Source organism: Lepidochelys kempii, chromosome 7 (genome assembly GCF_965140285.1).
Source record: "Lepidochelys kempii isolate rLepKem1 chromosome 7, rLepKem1.hap1, whole genome shotgun sequence".
NCBI classification, from domain to species: Eukaryota; Metazoa; Chordata; order Testudines; family Cheloniidae; genus Lepidochelys; species Lepidochelys kempii.
This window is the reverse complement of record NC_136386.1, coordinates 37,782,437-37,806,359: the sequence shown is the minus strand read 5'-3', so window position 1 is coordinate 37,806,359 and position 23,923 is coordinate 37,782,437. Positions and strand designations below refer to the sequence as shown.

The 23,923-nt window shown below is 41.3% G+C and overlaps 2 protein-coding genes across 14 annotated transcripts in view; one reads left to right on the top strand and one right to left on the bottom strand.

Moving 5' to 3' along the window:
* TSEN2 (tRNA splicing endonuclease subunit 2) overlaps positions 1-23,923 on the top strand; it is a 49,721-nt gene that overhangs the window by 16,249 nt on the left and 9,549 nt on the right. For 8 of the 13 annotated variants that reach the window (XM_073352257.1, XM_073352249.2, XM_073352259.2 and 5 more), the window contains 8 exons: positions 11,968-12,523; positions 12,774-12,851; positions 13,433-13,483; positions 14,248-14,386; positions 15,543-15,579; positions 16,589-16,700; positions 19,577-19,666; positions 20,037-21,477. In XM_073352257.1, coding sequence (XP_073208358.1) covers positions 11,968-12,523; positions 12,774-12,851; positions 13,433-13,483; positions 14,248-14,386; positions 15,543-15,579; positions 16,589-16,700; positions 19,577-19,666; positions 20,037-20,096 — 1,123 coding nt within the window. In that variant the 3' untranslated portion in view covers positions 20,097-21,477. The other 5 variants (XR_012159867.2, XM_078853686.1, XM_073352251.2 and 2 more) reach the window with 3 other exon arrangements.
* The window catches only part of MKRN2OS (MKRN2 opposite strand), an 18,368-nt gene continuing 16,376 nt past the window's right edge, over positions 21,932-23,923 (bottom strand). Inside the window, exon 4 of the mRNA XM_073352261.2 lies at positions 21,932-23,450. Coding sequence (XP_073208362.1) covers positions 23,174-23,450 — 277 coding nt within the window. The 3' untranslated portion in view covers positions 21,932-23,173. The remainder of the gene's footprint in view (positions 23,451-23,923) is intronic.

The following is a 23,923-nucleotide window of genomic DNA, read 5'->3' as shown; positions in this document are numbered from 1 at the left end:
GGGCTTTCCTTTTGAAGAGAGGGATTTGAATTTCATGTTCATCTGCATAACTTGTTTTGGTTTTAATTGTTCTTACAGTGCTTTTGTTTTCTACTTAATTGCCATCTCTAAAATTTCAGTTGGGGAGGTAAAGTATTTTATTACTACTACTACTAATACTCTTCATACTGTTAGTTTTAAAACTATGTAGCTGACTATAATTGTCTTTATAATTATAACCGTTTGGGACTTTTGTCTTAAATTAGGTATCAGAATAATCTCCTATAGAAATACAATTTGTCAGTTTAAAAATTCCACTTCTCTCTGAAAATTCTATGCCTACTATTACAAGTAAGAACTAAAATTATGATGATTGGAAAAAGATTAAAATTTATTTTTAACAACCCTTAGTTTCACTATTTCCCCTAAATAGGCAGTCAGTTTCTTCCTGCTTGTGTGCATCTCTTACATAGCAACAGCAAGAGAGAGAAAAAGTCTTAAAAATAAGAAACTGTGATTGTATAGTCACATAATTGGCAGAGACACACACGTCTCTCATTTTGATAAATGCAAAGTGATGCACCTTGGAAAACATAATCCCAACTATACGTATAAAATGATGCGGTCTAAATTAGCTGTTACCACTCAAGAAAGAGATCTTGGAGTCATTGTAGCTAGTTCTCTGAAAACATCCACTTAATGTGCAGCGGCAGTCAAAGTGAACAGAATGTTGGGCATCATTAAGAAAGGGATAGATAATAAGACAGAAAGTATCATATTGCCTCTATATAAATCCATGGTACACCCACATCTTGAATACTACGTGCAGATGTGGTCACCCCATCTCAAAAAAGATATATTGGAAAAGGTTCAGAGAAGGGCAACAAAAATTATTAGCGGTATGGAACAGTTTCCATATGAGGAGAGAGTAATAAGATTGGGACTTTTCAGCTTGGAAAAGATAACTAAGGGGGAGGGGGGATATGATAGAGGTCTATAAAATCATGACTGGTGTGGAGAAAGTAAACAAGGAAGTGTTGTTTACTCCTTCTCATAACACAAGAATTAGGGGTCACCAAATGAAATTAATGGGCAGCAGGTTTAAAACAAACAAAAGGAAGTATTTGTTCACACAATGCACAGTCAACCTGTGGAACTCCTTGTTAGAGGATGTTGTGAAGGCCAAGACTATAATAGGGTCCAAAAAAGAACTAGATAGATTAATGGAGGATAGGTCCATCAATGGCTATTAGTCAGGATGGGCAGGGATGGTGTGCCTAGCCTCTGTTTGCCGGAGGCTGAGAATGAGCGACAGAGAATGGATCACTTTATGATTATCTGTTCATTCCCTCTGGCGCACTGGCATTGGCCACTATCAGAAGATAGGATACTGAGTTAGATGGACCTTTGCTCTGACCCTGTGTGGCCATTCTTATGTAGTGCCTGAAATTACTTCAAACCATTAAAAAAAACAAAAAACTCTGTGGATTTCAAGTTGATGATGTCTTTTTAGTTTGGGTTTATCTTAAAGATTAGTAAGCATTTTTTTTTATTTAGGAATTATAGTCTCGTGTTCACTTTTTTACCCTAGACCTTCAATTTGTACTTGAGCTGGTATCTTTGATCAAGATATTCGCAAATTTCAAATAGTTGTCTTTAACTAATGGCTGGCTGGCCTGTTAAAAGGAAAAAAGAAGCAGAAATTCTACCCCTGTGGCTGCCAAATAGCTGGAGTTGGAGTTCTCTCCCTACAGCTAAATTTTTGTTGTTGTTGTTGGAGGTGTCAAATATAGAGAGAAGGGTAGTATAAAGCCCCTCCTTGGCAGCTATACTGAATCGCCTTACCTGTAACGGGTTAAGTAGTTCAAATAACCTAGTTGGCACCTGACCAGAAGGACCAATGAGGAAAGATGCTTTCCAATCTGGGGGTGGGGGGGAAGGTTTTGTTTGTTCTCTCTCTTTGTTGTTCCCCTCTACGGACGGCGGGAGAAGCCAAGCAGGTACAACATCTCCTGAAAATATACTTGGAATAATCCATCTAAATTCATAGAAATTGTAAGTAGGGCAAGGAAATGCTTTAGATTATCTTTTGTTTTAGCTTGTGAATTTTCCTTTGCTACAGAGGTGGTTTTATTCCTGTTTTTGTAACTGTGAAGCTGAGCCCAGTGGGGAATCCTATGTGTTTCAGATCTTTTTATTACCCTGTAAAGTTACCTTCCATCCTGATTTTGCAGGTGTGATTCTTTTATTTTTTTTTTTTTCCCCTTTCTAAATAAAGTTCTTCTTTTAAGAACCTGGTAGATTTCAGTGTCTCGTAGACAAAGGGTCTGGTCTGTGCTCACATTGCTAAGGCAGTTGGTTGGTAGTTTATTCTCAAGCCTCCCCAGGAAAGGGGGTGAATGGGCTTGGGGGGATATTTTTGGGGAATAGGGATTCCAAGTGACCCTTCCCTGAATTTTCATGTAAATCACTTGGTGGCAGCAATACCATCCAAGGGCAAGGAAAAGAATTTTTAACTTTAGCTGGTAGAATATAAGCTTTGTATAGTTGGCTGGGCGAGTTACAGCATTTAGCTTACGGTAGTCCACGCAAAAACGTATTTCCCCATCTGGTTTGGGAACTAGAACCACTGGAGATGCCCATGCACTTTCAGAGGGGCGGATTACACCCATCTGTAACATATCCTGGATCTCCCGTCCTATAGCAGTTTTAGCTTGAGGAGACACCCGGTAAGGTTGGACTCTAATTGGGTGAGCATTACCTGTGTCAATGGAGTGGTATGCCCGTTCAGTCAGTCCTGGGGTGGCTGAGAACGTTGGCGCGTAGCTAGTGCACAGCTCCTTGATCTGCTGTCGCTGCATACACCCAAGGGTCATGGAGAGGTTCACCTCTTCCACACCACCAGCACATTTCCCTTCATAGTAGGCACCTTCAGGCCACTCAGCGTCGTCTCCTTCCTGGGCTGTAAACTGACAAACCTTTAATTCTCTGGAATAAAAGGGCTTTAGAGAATTAATATGGTACACCTTAGGCTTTCGGTTGGAGGTGGGGAATGCTATGAGATAATTAACAGCTCCCAGGCACTCCTGGACCGTGAATGGCCCTTCCCACGATGCTTCCATTTTATGGGCCTGGAGCGCCTTTAAGACCATGACCTGGTCCCCTACTTTGAAGGAACGCTCTGACATGTTTATCATACCAGGCTTTTTGCTCTTTTTGAGCATCCTGTAAGTTTTCTCTAGCAAGGGCTAAAGAGGTTCGGAGGGTGTTTTGTAGGTTGGTTACAAAGTCCAGAATGTTAGTTCCTGGAGAAGGTGTAAATCCCTCCCATTGCTGCTTCACCAACTGCAATGGCCCCTTAACCTCACGGCCATATACAAGTTCAAATGGGGAAAACCCTAAACTGGGGTGTGGTACAGCTCTGTAGGCAAAGAGCAACTGCTGTAACACTAGGTCCCAATCATTGGAGTGCTCATTTATGAATTTACTTATCATGGCCCCCAAAGTTCCATTAAACTTCTCCACCAGGCCATTTGTTTGGTGGTGGTAAGGAGTGGCAACCAAGTGATTTACCCCATGAGCTTCCCAAAGATTTTCCATAGTTCCTGCCAGGAAATTAGTCCCTGCATCTGTGAGGATGTCGGAGGGCCAACCTACCCTAGCAAAAATGTCTGCTAGTGCCTGGCACACACTTTTAGCCCTGGTGTTGCTTAGAGCTACTGCTTCCGGCCATCAGGTGGCAAAATCCATGAAAGTCAGTATGTACTGCTTTCCTCTGGGTGTCTTTTTCGGAAAAGGACCCAGAATATCCACAGCTACTCGCTGAAATGGAACTTCAGTGATGGGGAGTGGCTGGAGAGGGGCTTTGACCTGGTCTTGGGGTTTTCCCACTCTTTGGCACACCTCACAAGACTGGACATAGGTAGAAACATCCTTGCCGATTCCCTCCCAGTGGAATGACCCCCCCCAAACAGTCTTTGGTCCTGTTCACCCCAGCATGGCCACTAGGGTGATCATGGGCTAAGCTCAAGAGCTTGGCCCGGTATTTAGTTGGAACTACCAGCTGTCTCTGAGGATGCCAGTCTTCCTGGTGTCCCCCAGAAAGAGTTTCCTTGTATAAAAGTCCTCTTTCTACAACAAACCTGGATCGATTAGAAGAGCTGAGAGGCAGTGGGTTGCTCCGTGCCGCCGTCCAAGCTCTCTGGAGGCTTTCATCTGCTTCCTGTTCGGTCTGGAACTGTTCCCTTGATGTTGGAGACATCAGTTCCTCATGGGATTGTGGACCTAGGCTTGGTCCCTCTGGAAGCGATATAGGGGATGGAGCTGTTTCTGTTGACTGTGAACCGCTCTCCGCTGGTGCACTATGTTGGGATTCAAGCTCCGGCTGAGCCTCTTGTGTAGGGTTATCGGCTACTGCCAGTTCAGGTTCAGTGGGGCCCTCTGGTGTTGAGGTTGCAAGTACTGGATTCAGTGCTGACACTGGGTCTGGTGTTGGTTGTTCGGCTGGTTCCGGTTCTGGGACTGGTTCCGTCTGGATCTCTGGGACTGGATCCACTACTGCTGTTGCAGACATTGGCCTGGGGTCCGGGTCCATCACCTCTGACTGGGTCCTGATAGAAGTTTCCAGAACAGAGCTAGGCCTCACGGCTTGTTTAGCCTGGCTGCGGGTGACCGTTCCCACCCTCTTGGCCTGCTTCACATGATTGGCCAAGTCTTCCCCCAACAGCATGGGGATGGGATAATCATCATTCCTGACCAGCCCTTGTACTGGACAGGCAACTTGGCTGTAGGCAAATTGAAAGAGTTGGACTTGAAGGGTTGAATCGTCACTTGGATCTCTGGGTTGATTAAATTGGGGTCCACTAAGGAAGCATGGATAGCTGAGACTTGTGCTCCGGTGTCCCTCCATGCGGTGACCTTCTTCCCGCCCACATTCAGTTTCCCTTCGCTCCAAGGGTATCTGGGAGGTATCTGGGCCTGCAGACCTCTGGTGTGATTCCGGTGCAATGAACTGTAATCTGTTGGGGTTCTTGGGGCAGTTGGCCTTTACATGCCCCAGCTTGTTACATTTAAAACATCGTCCAGCTGACGGGTCACTGGGGCGAGGTGGGTTGCTGGAGAATGGGGTGGTGGGACTATAAGGGGTCTGGAGGGTTCTTTGGGAGGTAGGTGGGGCCGTGGGTGGCCCCCAGTAATAGGGTGTGGTCTGGGGTTGTCCATTCTGGTCTCTGCTCCAACTGTGACCAGTTTTCTTCTTCTCTGCCACCTCCACCCATCTGGCTCCAATCTCTCCTGCCTCGATTACAATTTTGGGTTTCCCATCTAGGATGTATCTTTCTATTTCCTCAGGAACACCCTCTAAGAATTGTTCCATTTGCATTAGGAAGGGCAAATTTACTGGAGATTCAACACTTGCTCCTGATATCCAGGCATCCCAATGTTTCACAATGTGGTAGGCATGTCAGTAAATGACATGTCTGGTTTCCACCTTAGGGCTCTGAACCTCCGATGAGACTGCTCGGGTGTTATCCCCATTCTGACTCTCGCCTTGGATTTAAACAGTTCATACTTGTTCATGTGTTCTTTAGGCATTTCAGCTGCCACCTCAGCTAATGGTCCACTGAGCTGCGGCCTCAGCTCTACCATGTATTGGTCAGTAGAGATGTTGTACCCAACCTTTCAAAGTTTTCTAGGAAGGCCTCAGTATCATCGCCTGCTTTGTAGGTGGGGAACTTTCTGGGATGGGAAGTGGTACTTGGAGAAGGATTACTAGGGTTTGTTGGGATATTCTGCTGAGCCTTTATCTTCTCCATCTCCTCCCACATACTTCCTCTCTTTTTCCTTCTCCTCCAGTTCTTTGTCCCTTGCTTCCATAGCTCTCCTGTGAGCAGCCGCTTGGTGGTGTTCTGCCTCTCTCGCTGCCTCCCTTTTTTGTTCCTCCTTCAGCTGCATGAGTTCTATCTGTCATTCATGTTCCCTTTGTCTTTCCGCAGCCTGAAATCTGGCTAATTCCAGCTTGTGTCGAGCCGTGGATTTTGTCATTCTAACCTCTCTGTTTTAACTAACTTTACACCCAAGGTTTAGAAATAAACAAAACTTGTCTGTAAAATTTTGCTGTGCTGGAATAGAATACCTATTGTCTGATAGTGATTGTCATCCTACAGAAAAAGACAATTCCCTTGTCTCTGCTCTGGGCCCAAATCAAAGCAAAAAACCTCCAACTACTTGGAAACCTGCTTACCAGCAGCCCAACGGAAGAAAAAAAATTTCCTTTTCAAACCTGTGCTCCTTGTAAAACAAAAAAATCAAAATCCTAAAAAAAAAAACCCTGCCACTTTTGTCTCCAGGCAAATGGGTAGAACACCCCGCTCCCTATCTACTTTTGGGGGGGGGAACCTCTGGATCGGAAGACTGTGAATTTCCCTGCAGGAGTTAAGTACCCTGCCTCCAGGCAAAGAAAACCTGCAATTCACAAAGATAATCCCCTTTTGTCTCACCTCTGGCTCCAAAGCAGAGAGAAAACAAGCTGGTTTTTCCAGCAGCTCCAAAGGAAAAAAAATTTCCTTTTTAAAATCTGTATTTCTAGTTCAAAAAATCTCAACTGGATCTCAAAATTATTTCAGGTTAATCCCACCACTATGCCACCATGTCAAGGTTCCTCCCCCACTCTGAACTCTAGGGTACAGATGTGGGGACCTGCATGAAAAACCTCCTAAGCTTATCTTTAGCAGCTTAGGTCAAAACTTCCCCAAGGTACAAAATATTCCACCCTTTGTCCTTGGATTGGCCGCTACCACCACCAAACTAATACTGGTTACTGGGGAAGAGCTGTTTGGACGCGTCTTTCCCCCCAAAATACTTCCCAAAACCTTGCACCCCACTTCCTGGACAAGGTTTGGTAAAAAGCCTCACCAATTTGCATAGGTGACCACAGACCCAAACCCTTGGATCTGAGAACAATGAAAAAGCATTCAGTTTTCTTACAAGAAGACTTTTAATAAAAATAGAGGTAAATAGAAATAAAGAAATCCCCCCTGTAAAATCAGGATGGTAGATACCTTACAGGGTAATTAGATTCAAAACATAGAGAACCCCTCTAGGCAAAACCTTAAGTTACAAAAAAGATACACAGACAGAAATAGTTATTCTATTCAGCACAGTTCTTTTCTCAGCCATTTAAAGAAATCATAATCTAACACGTACCTAGCTAGATTACTTACTAAAAGTTCTAAGACTCCATTCCTGGTCTATCCCCGGCCAAGACAGAATATAGACAGACCCACAGACCCTTTGTTTCTCTCCCTCCTCCCAGCTTTTGAAAGTATCTTGTCTCCTCATTGGTCATTTTGGTCAGGTGCCAGTGAGGTTACCTTTAGCTTCTTAACCCTTTACAGGTGAGAGGAGCTTTCCCCTGGCCAGGAGGGATTTCAAAGGGGTTTACCCTTCCCTTTATATTTATGACAGATGTCATAATCCTACCAGTTTTCCATTTGTGGTAGTGTCTTCCATGATAGACAAAACCTGAGTATCTAATGTAAGAAAGAAAGCAGAAATTTTTTATTTTGGGGGCATGGGAGTGGAACAGGGAGGCTTTCAGATCTTCTTTATACATCATAAAGGAGCAAAGAGAACATGTCCAGTTTTTTTTGCCACTTGCACTTTAAGACTTGCTATTTAGTAGACCTTCTTAAAGTACCTTAGAATTACCAAATGCCTGTGATTTTACAGTTTGAAATCTGAGGTATGCCACAGTCCTAGGAGATATAAATGTATAGAGTGAAAAACATTTCCTAAATGAGTTAAATACCTTGATGATCTTCCTTGTGTTCCCATCTCCTTAGAGCTGCAAAAAGGAGTAAAACAAAGTTGTTGTGTTTTTTTTTTTTTAATTTGGAAAGACCATTTCAGATCTTTATCATATTATTGTTGATGGCCTGTTCAAATCACATTTACAAGACCGCTCTTCTTCAACTATAAACTATTTACAATAGTATCCCTTAATTTACTTTGGAATGACCTTTCCAAGGGCATTTCTGAATTAGTTGTGTCTAAATATATCCAAAGCACAGCACCCTCAGATACTGATGTTATTGATTTGAAACTGAAATTCTGCAAAGGTCTGGAGCCTCTGTTTGTAGCTGAGAACTAGTTCTGGACATATTTTGACATTGGTCTTCAGTGTTCTATTGCTGGCTGTTTAAATCAGTATCCTTAATTTCTACTTTTAGCTTCTGGTATAACATATGAAAACTGTTTATATAAAGTCTTCACGGCAGTAGTTGATAATCATAAAGCCTGATCCTGAAGTCCTTTCACAGGCAATACTTCCTTTAATATTTGGTTGAGTGAGTACTGCAGAATTGGGCCTTTAAGCTTTATAGCATAGTTAGCTTTCATATAGCAGCCATTAGGAAGTGCCTGCTCTTCAGACTTCCTTTGTTCCGGATCCTCAGCTGATGTAAATCAGCTTGGCTCCATTAAAGTAAGTGGACCTCCACTGGTTTACACCAGCTGAGGATTTGTCCGTAAATCTTGTGCCAGAGTCAGCCTGTTTCATTAACTTTTAGTGGATTTGAACCCACTGAGCTTGAAATACTGTTTAGTCTTTTCCTTTAAATAAATCCAGAATTTGAACTAATTCACCTTTTAAATCTTAGTTAGTCTAATTTTTTTTGTAGGCTTCATGTTTAGATAAGTTTGTGTTATTCAGCTGCTTGTTAAGAAGTTCAATCTGTTATTCACTCAATCCTCACTATAACATTCTCTTTGGGATCCCAGCATGTAGCTACAGGTAAATCTGTAATTATTTTTTAAATATGTAGAAAACTTAATGTTATGGCGATCTTGAGTTGTTTGTTTTTTTCTACAGTATCGCAGCACTATAGAATACCAAAGAGTCTTATAAATTGGTTACTCTCTGTTTTAACTAGTGTGTTGGATCAGTTTAAAAAACATCCCTCAGTTGATATATAAAACATATTTTAAATTAAAAAATGAATTATGGAAGCATTAACATTCATTTCTATATTGTATTGTTGATTTTAATTAGAGCTGTTGATCGCAGTTAACTCATGCGATTAACTAAAAAAAAATTAATTGCGATTAATCACACTGTTAAACAATAGAATACCAATTGAAATGTATTAAATATTTGTGGATATTTTTTTTCTACATTTCCAAATATATTTATTTCTATTACAACACAGAATACCAAGTGTACAGTGCTCACTTTATATTATTATTTTTATTACAAATATTTGCACTGTAAAATGATAAACGAGAGTATTTTTCAATTCACCTCATACAAGTACTGAAGTGCAATCTCTTTATCGTGAAAGTGTAACTTAGAAATGTAGATTCTTTTGTTTTGTTTTGTTTTTTTGAGTGCAGTTATGTAACAATGTAAAACTTTAGAGCCTAAAGTCTATTCAGTCCTACTTCTTGTTCAGCCAATCGTTAAGACAAACAAGTTTGTTTACATTTATGGGTGATACTGCTGCCACCTCCTTATTTACAATGTCACCTGAAAGTGAGAACAGGCGTTCGCGTGGCACTTTTGTATCTAGCGTTGCAAGGTATTTTCGTGCCAGATATGCTAAACATTCATATGCCCCTTCATGCTTCGGCCACCATTCCAGAGGACATGCTTCCATGCTGATGATGCTCGTTAAATGTGTTAATTAAATTTGTGACTGAACTCCTTGGGAGAGAATTGTATGTCTCCTGTTCTGTTCTACCTGCATTCTGCCATATATTTCATGTTCTAGCAGTCTTGGATGATGACCCAGGACATCTTTGTTTTAAGAACACGTTCACTGCAGATTTGACAAAACACAAAGAAGGTACCAATCTGAGATTTCTAAAAATAGCTACAGCACTCGACCCAAGGTTTAAGAATCTGAAGTGCTGTCCAAAATCTGAGAGGGACGAGGTGTGGAGCATCCCTTCAGAAGTCTTAAAAGAGCAACACTCCAATGTGGAAACTACAGAACCCAAACCACCAAAAAAGAAAATCAACCTTCTGCTGGTGGCATCTGACTCAGATGATGGAAAATGAACGTTAGTCCGCTCTGCTTTGGATAGTTATCGAACAGAACCCATCAGCATGGATGTGTGTCCTGTGGAATGGTGATTGACGCATGAAGGGATATATTAGTCTTTAGCACATCTGGCACGTAAATATCTTGCGACTCCGGTGTGATGGGTTGGATCACAGAAACCTCCTGGGGGCTAGCAACTGATATGCCAAGACTACTTCTGCCTCTGCTTTATTGCCCTGGCAGGTTGGGACTTCAGTGCCATGCCTGGTTTGAGCCAGATCCGCTAGCCTGCTGCAAACCCAGACCTGAACCACGTCCCCTAATAGCTGTAGGCTTAAACTGAAAGCAGCTTAAGAAGTGTTCCTGTAACGCTCAGATGCCCAACTCCCAGTGGGGTCCAAACCCCAAATAAATCCGTTTCACCCTGTATAAAGCTTATACAGGGTAAACTCATAAATTATTCGCCCTCTATAACACTGATAGAGAGATGCACAGCTGTTTTTCCCCCTCTCCCACCCCCCCCCAGGTATTAATACATACTCTGGGTTAAATAAGTAAAAAGTGATTTTTATTAAATACAGAAAGTAGGATTTAAGTGGTTCCAAGTAGTAACAGACAGAACAAAGTGAATTACCAAGCAAAATAAAATAGACTTGCATGTTCTATGTCTAATACAGTAAGAAAACTGAATACAGATAAAACCTCACCCTCAGAGGTGTTCCAGTAAGCTTCCTTTTACAGACTAGTCTCCTTCTAGTTTGGGTCCAGCAATCACTCACATCCCCTGTATTTACTGTCCTTTGTTCCCGTTTCTTTCAGGTATCCTTGGGGGTGGAGAGGATATCTCGTGAGCCAGCTGAAGACAAAATGGAAGGGTCTCCCATGGGCTTAAATAGACTTTCTCTTGTGGGTGGAGACCCCCTCCTCTCTCCTATGCAAAGTCCAGCTCCAAGATAGAGTGTTGGAGTCACATGGGCAAACCACATGTCAATGCATGACTCAGTTTTTACAGGCAGCAGCTGTTGCCCACATGCTATCTTGACTGTCTCCAGGAAGACTTCTTATGTGGATTGGAGCCTTCCAAGTTCCATTGTTTAAGTGTTTCTTGATTGGGCACTTAATTTTCACATTCCTTTCTCAAGAAGCTGACCAAGTGCTTTACAAAGGCTACTTAAAAATCAAGCAAGTACACAGCCAATATTCATAACTTCAAATACAAAAATGATACATGCATACAAATAGGATGAATAGATTCAGTAGATCATAACTTTTACAAAGATATGTTACATGGCATATGTAGCATAAAACATATTCCAGTTATGTCATATATATACATTCATAAGCATATTTCCATAAAGCCTTATGGGGTGCACAGTCACATCCGGCTACAATAGTGCCATGTGAACGCCTGTTCTCATTTTCAGGTGACACTGTAAACAAGAAGGCGGCAGCATTATCTCCTGCACATTGTAACCAAACTTGTTTGTCTGAGCAATTGGCTGAACAAGAAGTAGGACTGAGTGGACTTGTAGGCTCTAAAGTTTTACATTGTTTTATTTTTGAATGCAGTTATTTTTTGGTACGTAATTCTACATTTGTAAGTTCAATTTTCATGATTGCACGACAGTACTTGTATGAGTTGAACTGAAAAATACAATTTTTTTATAGTGCATATATTTATTTTTGATTACAAATATTAAGTGAACACTGTATACTTGGTATTCTGTGTTGTAATTGAAATCAATATATTTGAAAATGTAGAAAACATCCACAAATATTTAAATGGTATTCTATTATTGTTTAACCAAGTGATTAAGCATGATAATTTTTTAATTATGGGATTAATTGTGATTAATGGTTTTAATCGCTTGTCAGCCCTAGTTTTCATGTATTAGTTGAACAATACTCTGCCTTAGAATCTTCCACTTCTTGTTTTTCCATTATCCAGGTACCAGTGTCATCTAGAGTGGGCTAAAAGCCTAATGCAAGAACAAGGACTTGATGACTGCTCCGTTAACAAAATTCTTGAAAATTATACTAAGCCATTTGATCTGCCTTTTATGAAAGGGGAAGGAGAAGTTGCACAAAATGATGACTCTTACTGCAGAATGGCTGCAGAAATGGAAAATGTAGAAGATGGAATGAAACTTTCAAGAGATTCTGCCATAAATAATGGCGATTCAGCAGCATCAAATGTTAAATGTCATAACACGAGTGTAGACTGCAAGAAAGCTTGTTTGGAAGGTGATTCAGCTTACGATGATCCATCAGCCAACTATGGCTCTGAGGAACTGTATACATTGAATACTAAAGCTATAGTTGAAGTACATTGCCAAAAACATGATGATTTTATTGTGCACTGTGGCTGCAAGGCCAAAGACTATATTAACCAAGTATTTCATGACTTCGCCAAAGGGAAAGAATATGCTTATGAGTATGTATTGGTACAGGAAGAAGAAAGCAAATTGTGTCATGAAGATGAAGCAGCAAATGATGAATCAAATGTAAGCCAAGCAAGTTTTTCTTTTTTTCATGGGTAATTTATTTAATTTTACTAAATATAGTGTGTTCTTTTCACAGTTCAGTATTGTCAATTTGAATGTTCATCTATATAGTAGATCAATCACTAATAAATGTTTAATGAAAAGTTAAGGTGGAATCTAAGATGTTTGAAAAATGTCATTTGAATGCAACACACATTTCCTTTTTTTTGGTTGCTTCTTTATAACTTTATTTTTATACCTTTTCTTTTAGTTAATCAAAAGGGAAAAATTAGTATGCAGAAGAAATCCATTTAGGATTTTTGAATATTTGCAACTCAGTCTGGAGGAGGTATGTTTAAATATTGTGAAACTTCTTTTTCTTCTAACATCAGAACAAAGCACTGATCTGTTCAATAAATACCTCTTTCTTAAAGAATGATCTGATTTTTAAAATCCAAAATGTTTGCACTGTTTTTGGTAAACTAATAATTTTAATGATCTGTAGATTACATGGAAATAGTGAAAGACATTGAAGGGTCCAATTCTGTAGACTTTACACATATGAATAATTCCATTTACCTCAGAGAGGCTAGTCACATGAGTAAGGGCTGCAGGAATGGACCTATAATTTTCACATAAATCCTGTATCTACTCTTTCTTCCAAAAATATCTATAAACACTGCTTTAATTAGAATACAGTGTTTGCATATGCTGTTCTCCTGTGAGTAAAATTCCGATAATGCTGGTTTATCTTTAAAGTCACAATGACATACTTCAAAGGTGATTCTCTGGGAATGCCTCTCTTTTGGTGGCTTTCAAACTTCTTTTATGCGATAATTCTAGAGTTTGTTGTAACATGTAAATCTTATAACTACAGGTCTCCATGTGATACAGACAGTGTATTTTAACTTACTCTTTTTATGTTTTTAGGCATTTTTCTTGGTCTATGCTCTAGGATGTTTGAGTATTTATTATAATGAGGTAAGATGTTACATTTGGTTATCTGCGACTTTTGCTCTGAAAGATGCAAAATACTATTGACTTGGATCTAGATCACTGTCTCAAACTTCCAACTACTATGACAGAATCACATGCTGCTAATCTCAAAGGCAGCAACTACCAACTACAGGGGTTTGGAAATTTTCTCCTTAGTTGTGTTTCTATTTGTGTAGATATAAGAATATTTGTGCAATGCTTTTTATTTAGCAACAAAGTACAGATAAAAAGATACCTTCTGTAGAAGAAAGGTTGTGTGTTGAGTAGGTGGGAGAAATACAAGAGAAAAGGGGGATGTGGGAAGAAGTATGTAGAGGAATGCCCTTCCTTTCATGAAAAAGTTTTCAGTTTGAATTGTAACCACTGTCTTTCATAACAAACAATAGCTTTTATTTTTCTTTATGTATATCATCGGTGTAGGGTTCTCGCTCTCGAGTCCTGAGCTACTAACATGAGACCTAGCAGAATTCTGCTAACTCAAAGGTGGTTGGTGGTGGTGTTTGTGGTTTGGTATTGATTGGTAAACCCCTATTGAAGCAGACGTCTGTTGCAGACAATGGACTCCCATAGTGCTAGTATCTCAAGTGTAGTCTTTTTGCATTGGGATTAGGATATTTGGTACTTGAATGGAATATTCTACTAAAGACACTGTTTTATGTGAAACCTTTCCTGGGTATTTCCCTGTAAGTAAGAGCAGTAGGTTGTAATCTTAGTGTAATAATACTAATGCCTTTGGTTATGATTTTTAGGAACCTTTAACTATTTTGAAGCTATGGGAAGTTTTTAGTGAAGTGCAACCTAATTTTAGAACTACGTACATGGCATATCACTACTTCCGAAGTAAGGGATGGGTCCCCAAAGTAGGACTGAAGTATGGAACCGATCTCTGTGAGTAGTTTCCTTTCAAAAATGGAATAGCTTTCAACTAAATCTTTAATGGCCAGTGCACCACTTAAACTTGACATTGGGACTGTACAAGCAGAGCAGATCTCCACAGCTCCTGTGAGGAAGATGACTCTCCACGCTGGTTAGGCTATAGGCTAGCAGATAAGGCATTAATGCAGGCAGAGGCTATGGTTTGCTCCTGTGTGGATTCATTGGTACCAAAACAGGCTGTAAGTGACATGGAGGGCCTGTAACTTTGGCCTGTTGGCTTGATATTAGCTGTGGAACTGCACACCTCATGAACCAATTCATCTCATGAACCAATCCACCCGCTCTGCAGAGAAGCCCAAGTGGAGTTAATGAGTGTTTGGAGTAGTGTGCTTTCTCTGTTCTCACAGCTTGATCCAATTTGTGTTGAATTCTATGAAAATCTTTCCACCAAATTCAGTGGGAGTTGGATTAGAGCATAAAGTGAAGTTGTTGTTCAAATCACTTATTTTTGTTTTGTTAAGATTTCTTCCCAAATGGACATATTCAGTAGTGTCCATACTTCTGTAGTAAATAGCTTAAGAATTGTTAAGTAATAATTTCTTGATTAGTTTTGTAGATTGAAATGAGTGATAGTATAATTTTATCCTCTAATAGAAAATTGTAAAATGATGGCAAACCATGAAGAAAAGCATGTCTGTATAACATAGCAGAATGCTTCTTTTCATTCAGATGAAACTACTATAAGACTCTCAAGGAACGTTTTTGTGTGCGCACTGGGAGTTAACACACAATCCTTATGGTATAGAAGTTGTGCCTGAATGCAATTTCTTCACTGTCCACTAAAATAACCATTCTAATAGGTGAAATGTTGATGATATTGGTTGCCTACAGGAGTTTATTTGAGCTTGTTCTTCGGCAGTTTACTTTCTGGTGTGAATTTTGTTTCCTGTCCACTTTATACAGCACCGGCTTTTGACATGTGCCATGCAATTACATAGGATCAGCTGGAGCTTGTTGAAGGGTTCAGCCTTGCTCCTCTGATTCTGCAATAGTTTATGTAATGAGTATGATTGTTAGTTACTTATAAGGATTCTGATCTCTGATACTGAGATCCAAAATTGGGAATTCATGTTTCTCTGGCTAATATGGTATTTCTTTGTTGTTGCAGTGCTATATCGAAAAGGTCCCCCCTTTTACCATGCAAGGTTTGGCATTCACTTTATATTCTGACTATAAAACATTTACTCTGCATTTGACTAGTGTGATTTAACTTCTATTTTTGTTTCAAATGAATGAATACAATTTTCTCTCTTTCCCCCACCCCCTTTTTACTGGGATATATTTCTCCTAATTAAAAGTATGATTTTCCTGCCTTGTACCTTCTACATCCAAAACAAATTTTTCTAACCAGAAAGGTTAACCATGCATGATAAACAAATATTTTGAATCAACATGTCATTTTACTAGAAGCACAAAACAAAGTTTGAGAGTAAGTTCATATACAGATATTTAAGAATATAATTGAAGACCTCAGAATGCCTCCCTGGACCTTTCTAGATGTCATATGTGCTGATTGGAATCAGAGAAATAATCTGATTTTTGTAATACTGTCTCTTTTGTATTATGGATGATTTAGGTAATTTTGGGGGTAACCTAGGAAAAAAGCCCATAAGTCATAAGTAATCTCCATTCCTCTGCCAATCAAATTTAGTTATGGGGTGTGAATGAAAGATGGCCGCTCTCAAGAGAACACTGTTGAAAGAAGAGTAGCAGGATGGTGGGGTGAGGTAGGAGCAGTGGGGAGAGGAACTATCATTCACTGCATCCACCATTTACCTTCTCCATCAGTGCTTAATTTGTAATGAAAGAGGTAACGGGGCTCAAGCAATTAGGTGCCAGGGCACAAGCAAATTTTTTACTTTCATAACTGACGTGGCAAGCCCAGAGGTGCCAGTGCTATGAAGCTCCAAGCCTAGAGGTGCCAGGCTCAGCCCTGGCAAGGCCTGGCACAAATTAAGTACTGCATTCACCACTTCCTCCTTGTCTAGTAGAAACTGATGCAGGTCTTATGGCTTGTCTGCAGCCTACAGGTTTGTTGTTTGGCTATGACAGTCACAATAGCCAAATATTCTCAGGCTGAAGTTTTTAAATTACAGGATTTTTAAGTGACCATAATTTTCTCTTTGCAAACTATTCTTTGGGTTTATTTTCCAGTTACTCGGTCATTGCTGAACTGGTTAATGATAACTTTGTAGGGTCACTGCGCAGACCGCTCAATTGGATGTCTTTGTCTGGCTTGAACAGAACAACAATGAATGTTTCTAAGGTAACAGCATAAGATATTGATTCTGCATCTAGAAATAGTTTTAACTGGTAAATATAATAGTTTAGCTTGAAGATTTTTTGTGGAAAAGCAATACTGGACTTGGATCAGAATTTGGGTTCTGAGCATGATTGCTTCATATTTATGTTGGGGGGCAGCACACTGTGTAGTGGTGTTTGAATACATCCTTTCCTGGCCAGTATTTGTAGCAATGTTGATGGGTTCTAAGGGATCCATATGCAGGTTTCCTTGGTTGGAGCAGGAGGGTCACATCTGTGCAGGCTCTTTGAAAGTTATGGGGGGGAAACAAAGGGGTGCAGAATGGGGAAGTCCTGGAGTGACATTCCTTTCCAACTCAGCACTTACAAACTTCCTTCCACCTCCACTCACCTGCCCAAATAGGAAAGTATTTTGGACATGCAAACTTCTAAAAGGTTACCAGTTCTGTATGACCTGTCTATATAGATAATTTTATTAAGATAATGTTGAAGTAAAAAGAAAATGGTACAGAGTTTAAGCATAGAAGTTTCTGGTTATCAGGGAATAAGGTGCAGATTATCAAGGGGTGCGAAATTCGGTTTAGGAGCGGGTGGCATAAGGAATACATAATCTACAATCTCCCCGATTGGGGGTAAAAGTTTAACGGGTCAAAGTACAGGCATTGAGCTATGCGGGTATGTTGTCCATATAATGGCTATGTTCAGGTGTGGAATATAATGAGTGGATACGATGATGAGAATGGATCTACCCTCATTTGGTGTGGGATTTAATGTTCAATGAGTTTATGGTTCCAGTTCATATGGTCCAATGGAAAAAGTCTCTCAGTCCCTTTCCCATAGTTGATGCACGATGTCGTACCGACTCACACCTCCTGGTACTGTCGGTGGCCAGTGATGTGTTCGATGTAGATGTCCCTGGACCATTGGATGGTGTCCGAGACCATGAGGCGCCGCATGAGCCGTGCGTAGCGTCGACCAATCCCACAGGTCCACAGCACACGCTTGTTGCAGGGGTCCCAAGCGCCCAGGGCTCCAACGATCAGGGCATCCATCTGCACCTCGTAGCCCTTCGCTCTCAGGGTGTTGGCCAGGGGGGCATATTTTTCCAGCTTATGAGCTCGGGATTCGCAGAAGGCCGGGGTCCTGTTCTCGAAGGAGACCGTGATGTCGACGAGGATGATCTTTTTCTGGGCCTCGTCGGTGACTACCACGTCAGGTTGCAACTGGCTGTCCGTACCGGGGATGGCGCAGTTCACGGCGACCTCCCTCAGGTGCGGTGCGATGGCTTTCACTAAGCAGTTCCGGATGGCGTTGTGGCGCAGCTGCCAGGCTCTGGAGTGGGGTTTGCAGCTGCACAGGATGTGGGGCAGGGTCTCGTTGGAGTAGCCGCACTTCCTGCAACGCTTGTCTCGGTTCCCGTGGCGGATGGCTCCATTGAGCGGGACGCAGCTGAGCCAGGCGTGGTGGATGAACCGCCAGTCGGTGAAACAGGTGAAGCCGTCCCCGGCGAGGAAGTGGTTGCTGGCGTCCCATTTGCTGGTCAGTTCGAAGGCTTTACCCTGGTCCGGTTTATGCTTCAGGGTTTCCATGTACAGTGAGTGGATGGCCGCCTTCAGGGTCCTCTCCAGCATGCCCCTGGCGCTCGGGGTGACGATGGTGTTGTCGTCGGACCTGATCTGCGGCACCAGGACTCCCAGTTCCTGGTGCTCCTAGCACCACTCCCAGCAGCAGCCGATGCGCTCCCACAGGCAACGCGTGGCATTGCGAGCACGGGACCACAGTGAAGCGATGTCGCCACCGTCCCGTCCGAATTCGCCATCCAGGGACCGCTCAGGAAGCTGGCAGTGTCTTGGTTGGAGGGGGCTCTGCTGATCCGCTTCTTTGTTGTGTCATGGAGGGCATTTGCTGCAATGTTCCTTACCATGGCGTCAGGACACGTCAGCAGGCGGAAGGCATGGGTGATCACCGCGATGTCACACAGGTCACCCATGTGGGGGACATTGGCACCGCCATGCCTGTGAGCGATATAGACCAGCTTGTTCCTGGCTCTCTCGGGAAAGAACAGCCACTTCTTCACCAGCTGCCGGACGATCCTGTCTGCCTTGTTGAGGGGTACCTTTGCCACAGCGGATCCACTTAAGACGAACGAGATGCGGGGGATCAGGAAGGCGTTCAGGACGTTTATCTTCTGCCACAGTGCTAGCAGGGAGGCATCAATCTTGGCGGCATCCTGCAAGATCTCCTGGATGGTGTCCTCGGGTGTCTGCCAGACATGGAAACCCGTCGGCGTGCCAAGGTGCCGGTACGCCTGCCCCTCTGCCAGGGGGATGACGGGCTCGTCCTGGATCTGGAACCCTGTCGTCTACACCAAGTCCCTTTTGCTGCTGTCGATGTGGAGAGAGGTGCACTTCTTTGCATTGAAGCAGAACCCCATCCAATCAGCAGCTCAACTGGTGGCATCTAGCATACATTGGAGGTTCTCTGGGTCATTCGCGGTCAGGACCAGGTCATCCACGTAAGCCAGGACGCTCACCCTCTCACCGTGGAGGTTGAAGCCATCTGCGCCATTGGAGATCGCTCGCAGCAACGGCTCCATGGCGAGGTTAGGGTATCCAGGTGTCACATGAGTGTTAATATCTGCCTCAAGGCAGATACACAAATGGGTGTGTTCTCTCCTCAGTATATACATACATATACTCAGTATGTATATCTAGTTCCCATTAACAAATCTTATACAAGTGTATATACCTCTTAATTTGCCTAAGAGATCTGTTGTTCGAACTAAACACCTGAGATTCTAATTTAAAACCAGTTTCAAAAAATCAATTGAAGCTTGTACATTTTGTCTCACATAAGGAATATTCATGTATTTGTCGACAGGAACTTATGTTATGCTACTTGATTAGACCGTGTGATATGACTGAGAAAGAAATGTCATCTCCAGACTGTCTAAAAAGAATTAAAGTTCAAGTAAGTTGTGCTCCGAATTATTTCTTCATCTTTGCTAGCTGAGCAATCCTTTGAGGCAGTTGAAGACTCTAGCTCCCTAACATAGCAGCACACTTTAATTTTTGTTTTCTCTCTGGCATGTTTCAAATTCTGGAGAGCACAAGACCATGATGTTGAGCATCATAGATTCTGTTGCACCCCAGAGTTGGTAGAAATTCATTGGAGGGCAGGCCTAGCACAGAGGTAGCTGGTCCCAAAGTTTAATCTTTAAATGTAGGTTGGGGCATCAAGAATTGCTGCTACCGAGTTATGATTGGCATGACAGGAGGGAGGGGGGGAAGCTTTTTTTTTTTAATTTTTGCTCTTATAATAGTCCATGTTTCTCTTTCAGGAACTGATTGTAAATCGTTGGGTCTCCTCCCGAGAGCGCAGTGAACAAGATGAACTATAATAAGATGGACCAAGAAATCCAGTGTTAAAGGAGCAAATATTATAAGCAAATTAGGTTGAGAAAAATCTAATCTTTACATGGCTGAGTTGAGCCATATTCCTGTTTAAAATATTCTGAATGCATGTCTGAATGCTTTTTAAAATTGTACTGAACATGGAGTATGGTGTGTACTGTCAGAGAAGGTTGTACCGAAAAAACAAAATGGATAACTGTATTTGTCCATGTGAAAAAAATTAAAGTAATCTCTTCCCAATCCAGCATACCTTTGTATTCCTATAGAACTTCTAAACTTGTTGCTAGCAAAACTAACTGCACTGCATTGATTGCTAACAGCATAATATGTAACAAATCCACACGCATCTAGGACTTCACACTGGTCACTAGACTGCATGCAATGGCCATTTGGTGCCTCGCAGCCACTACATAAACTCTTCTGTCCCTGCTCTGAAAGCACAAGCCTTTGCTGATTGAACTAAATCTTTGTTAGCAGCGTTACCGGGGAGAGGAAGGATCGCCCACTAGTTTAGGATTTGGGAGACTAGGATTCAGGTCCCAGACTTCCTGTGTGATCTTAAGCATGTCATATAGTCTCACTGTGCCTCAGTAAAATGAGAATAATAACACTTCCCAACTCCAAAGAGGTGTTGTGGAGATAACTACAGTGAAGACTGAGACAGATACTATTTTAATAGGGCAGCCAAATAAGTACCTTATATAAACAGCATAGGGCCTATATGACACAAAGCAAGCAGTTCTGATTACGTCAAATAGAGGGAAGGGGAGAGAGATGATACCCAAGTTCATTGGTATGGTTGGTAATCTAAAATCTAGTTTAACTTTGACTTAGGTTGAAATTTCTCAAAGCACAGCTGAAATTCCAATTATTGCTGTATTTAACATAAATAAAACTCTGAATGCTGGGCAGCTTGCTACTTTTATGCTTGTCACTGTGATTTGGTATTAAAAGTATTCCATAATATGAAATGTCATGAAGGTAAGTTATCAAGTGTCCCCTTTGGTAGCACTGCAGGTGTCATTAGTCATAGAAGATAACCTGGTTAGCCAATTGAACTGGTTTTAGTGGATGTTGCTTTACACACTGTGACATATTCTTTTCTACACTGTTTCCATTCAGCACAGCAAAGGGGCTCCTTGATTCTTTGGCCAGTTCTACCCTGACCTCAGCAGAAGCAAGAGTTGCTCTAAACTCTGCCAGCTGGTAATGGTCCTCAAGGAATCATCTGCCAGCAAGGGATAGTCAACACAGTGTAATCCAGCCATATCTTCTTCTGTTTCAGCAATGTAGCAATATAAAGCACCATTTCATTGTAGATTACGCTATGTATAAAATTGAAAAAAGGGGAAAAATATTCTAATGTTTGTGTTTTCCCTCTGTAGCGTCTGTACTGTAATTGGAAATGTTGTGGCTGGATAATGGCTTTTCTCTCTTCAAGCTGAATGTCAAGGTATTTATAGAAAGTAGATATCAAGGTATTTTTTTTCATAGAGCAGACCATACTTAATATTTTCAATGCTATTGCACCAAATTATTTCCTTTAGAAGTGCATAACCAGGGAGACCAAAACTTGCCATATATTTTCATTCACAAAGTGTATTCCGATTGGTAAAAGCACAGAAGGTCCTTGTTCTGAGCCAATCAGAAATTCACCCTTGAGCAGAAACACATCTCAAGGCCCAGCACTATTTAAGTTCCATTTGAATTCTCAAAATATGGATTAAGTAGTACAGAGGGGGTTTGTGCTTACCCTCTGAACAGGGGTGAATTTCACCCTAATGAGAACTTCTTTCAGTGTTCTTATTTTTCGTTTTTGGAGTGCTTGATGTTAAATACAATTTTAAAATATAGTAAACAATGGCAGAAGGCATTTATGACAGTAAGAAATAAATGGAACTGTGTGGTGTAAGAAGTTAAAGAATGTTGTTGTTTTTTATACTTATTCTACCATTTATACAAAAGTATAAATTAGAGGTGGGACAAAATTAAGAACCATTTATTAGAATTCTGAAGAAAATAGAACCTGGATTCATACTAGCTCTGGCTGAGCTTTTGCAAAAACTACGAGGAGAAATAAGGCTGAACTCTGCTCTGTTATATTGATATCTATCTAGATTAACTCTAGCGAAGTTATTTAGGGTTTAGAACAGTGAAAACTAGCAAAAGTTGGCTATAATAGGTCAGTGCATGACTGCAGAAACAATCTGTAAAACTGCTGTTCAGTCTTTTCAAATCCTTTAATTTCTTGTTGAGGGACATTCTGACGAGTCCAGTGCTAGTTATGGACACAACAGCCTGCAAAATCTGTTGGCTAGTATAAAATGTTTCTTGTAGAGTACTGAATACTTCCAGACACTTCACTGGAAAATAGCCCCTCTAGAGAGAGAGGAGTATAGTTTTACTCCAGCTATTTATTCTTGCAATGGTAGTAAAAATATGGAGGTACAACGTAGCATTTATGATAGTACTTTATGTTTACAAGAAACTGAATGAACACCGCCACTTATTGGTAAAGTTAAAACTTACTCAGTTTGTACCTTATCTCAGGCATTTTAGTATCTGCATATTGCATATGAGGAAAATAGTATATATGACCAGTAATCGCAGTGCTTTCTTAATTCAAGCAGTGTTTTAGTGAATAAGTGTCACCATTCATTTTTGTCACAAACTGTTTTTCTGACTTTGGTCAAAAGGTAATCTACATTTGTTGTTTTAATTTACAACACTCATAGTCTACTACAAAACATGACTACACTCATACAACTTTTAGTATGATATAGCAAACAGGAACATATATAATTTCCCATAGTGATAGTGCTCATGAAAGTTAGGTAGTTGCAGAGAGCAAAATTTTAAAGCTCCCAGAACACACTCATACAAGTCTTTTCCTTCTTGTGTCATGTTAATGTCTTGTGAGAGAGAGATGAAAGGGATGATCCTTTTCTCAGACATATCTGAGTTCTACAGTCAGTCTCTACAATCAGTTAGTTTTCAAATATTGCAGGAAGGCATGTCAGGTATATAGAGGGAGAACTGAAGCTTGGACCCAAAGATTTCCTATTTATGGATCTGTTTTCATTGCTTTGAATGCCTGTAAACGTAATAATGTGTCCTCTCCAGAATTGTTTTTTTCTTGATCAAGGGTGTCACCAATGTAGAAATAATTTTCTGCTACCTCCTGGTAGACAGTGATATACTTGGAAGCTTTCCTTGTCTGTGGTATCACAAATCTTTCTGTGAATTCACTTTTACTCATTGGCTGCTTACCTTGTGCAGCCAAGACACAGTTAATAAATGCCAGTGCAAAGGTATAACAATTGTGGTGGTGTTCATCGTACCTGTGAAACAGATAACCAAGTTAATGAGAGAGACTAGTTCTTCAAATAGTGTGTGTAAACTGGAGATGATGATTTATTGGCTGAGATAAAGAACCATACACCTTCCAAAAATACTAAAATTCTCTAAATGCTAGAACTTAAATGCACCTGTAATGATGACTGTCCGTCCCTCTGATGCTCTCAGATGCTGCAAAATTGTTGGCATAAAAAAAAGTCAGATTCTAAGCTCTAGTGCATCATTTCTCAAATGTGGCCACATGCGGCAGCCAGGGGCTTTTTGTGCAGCCACAGCCTCCTTAGTAATGATGGGGGGGGGGGGATGTCCCCCTCCCACCAGTGGTGCCAGTAGGTGTTGGGCCCTGTCCCCCTCTGGAGCCACAAATGCTGGAGAATCAGGCAGGCAGTGGGGCTCGGGCTTCAGACCTGGGATGGCAGGCTCCAGATGTGTGGCAGTGGGCTCCACCCCCTGCCCA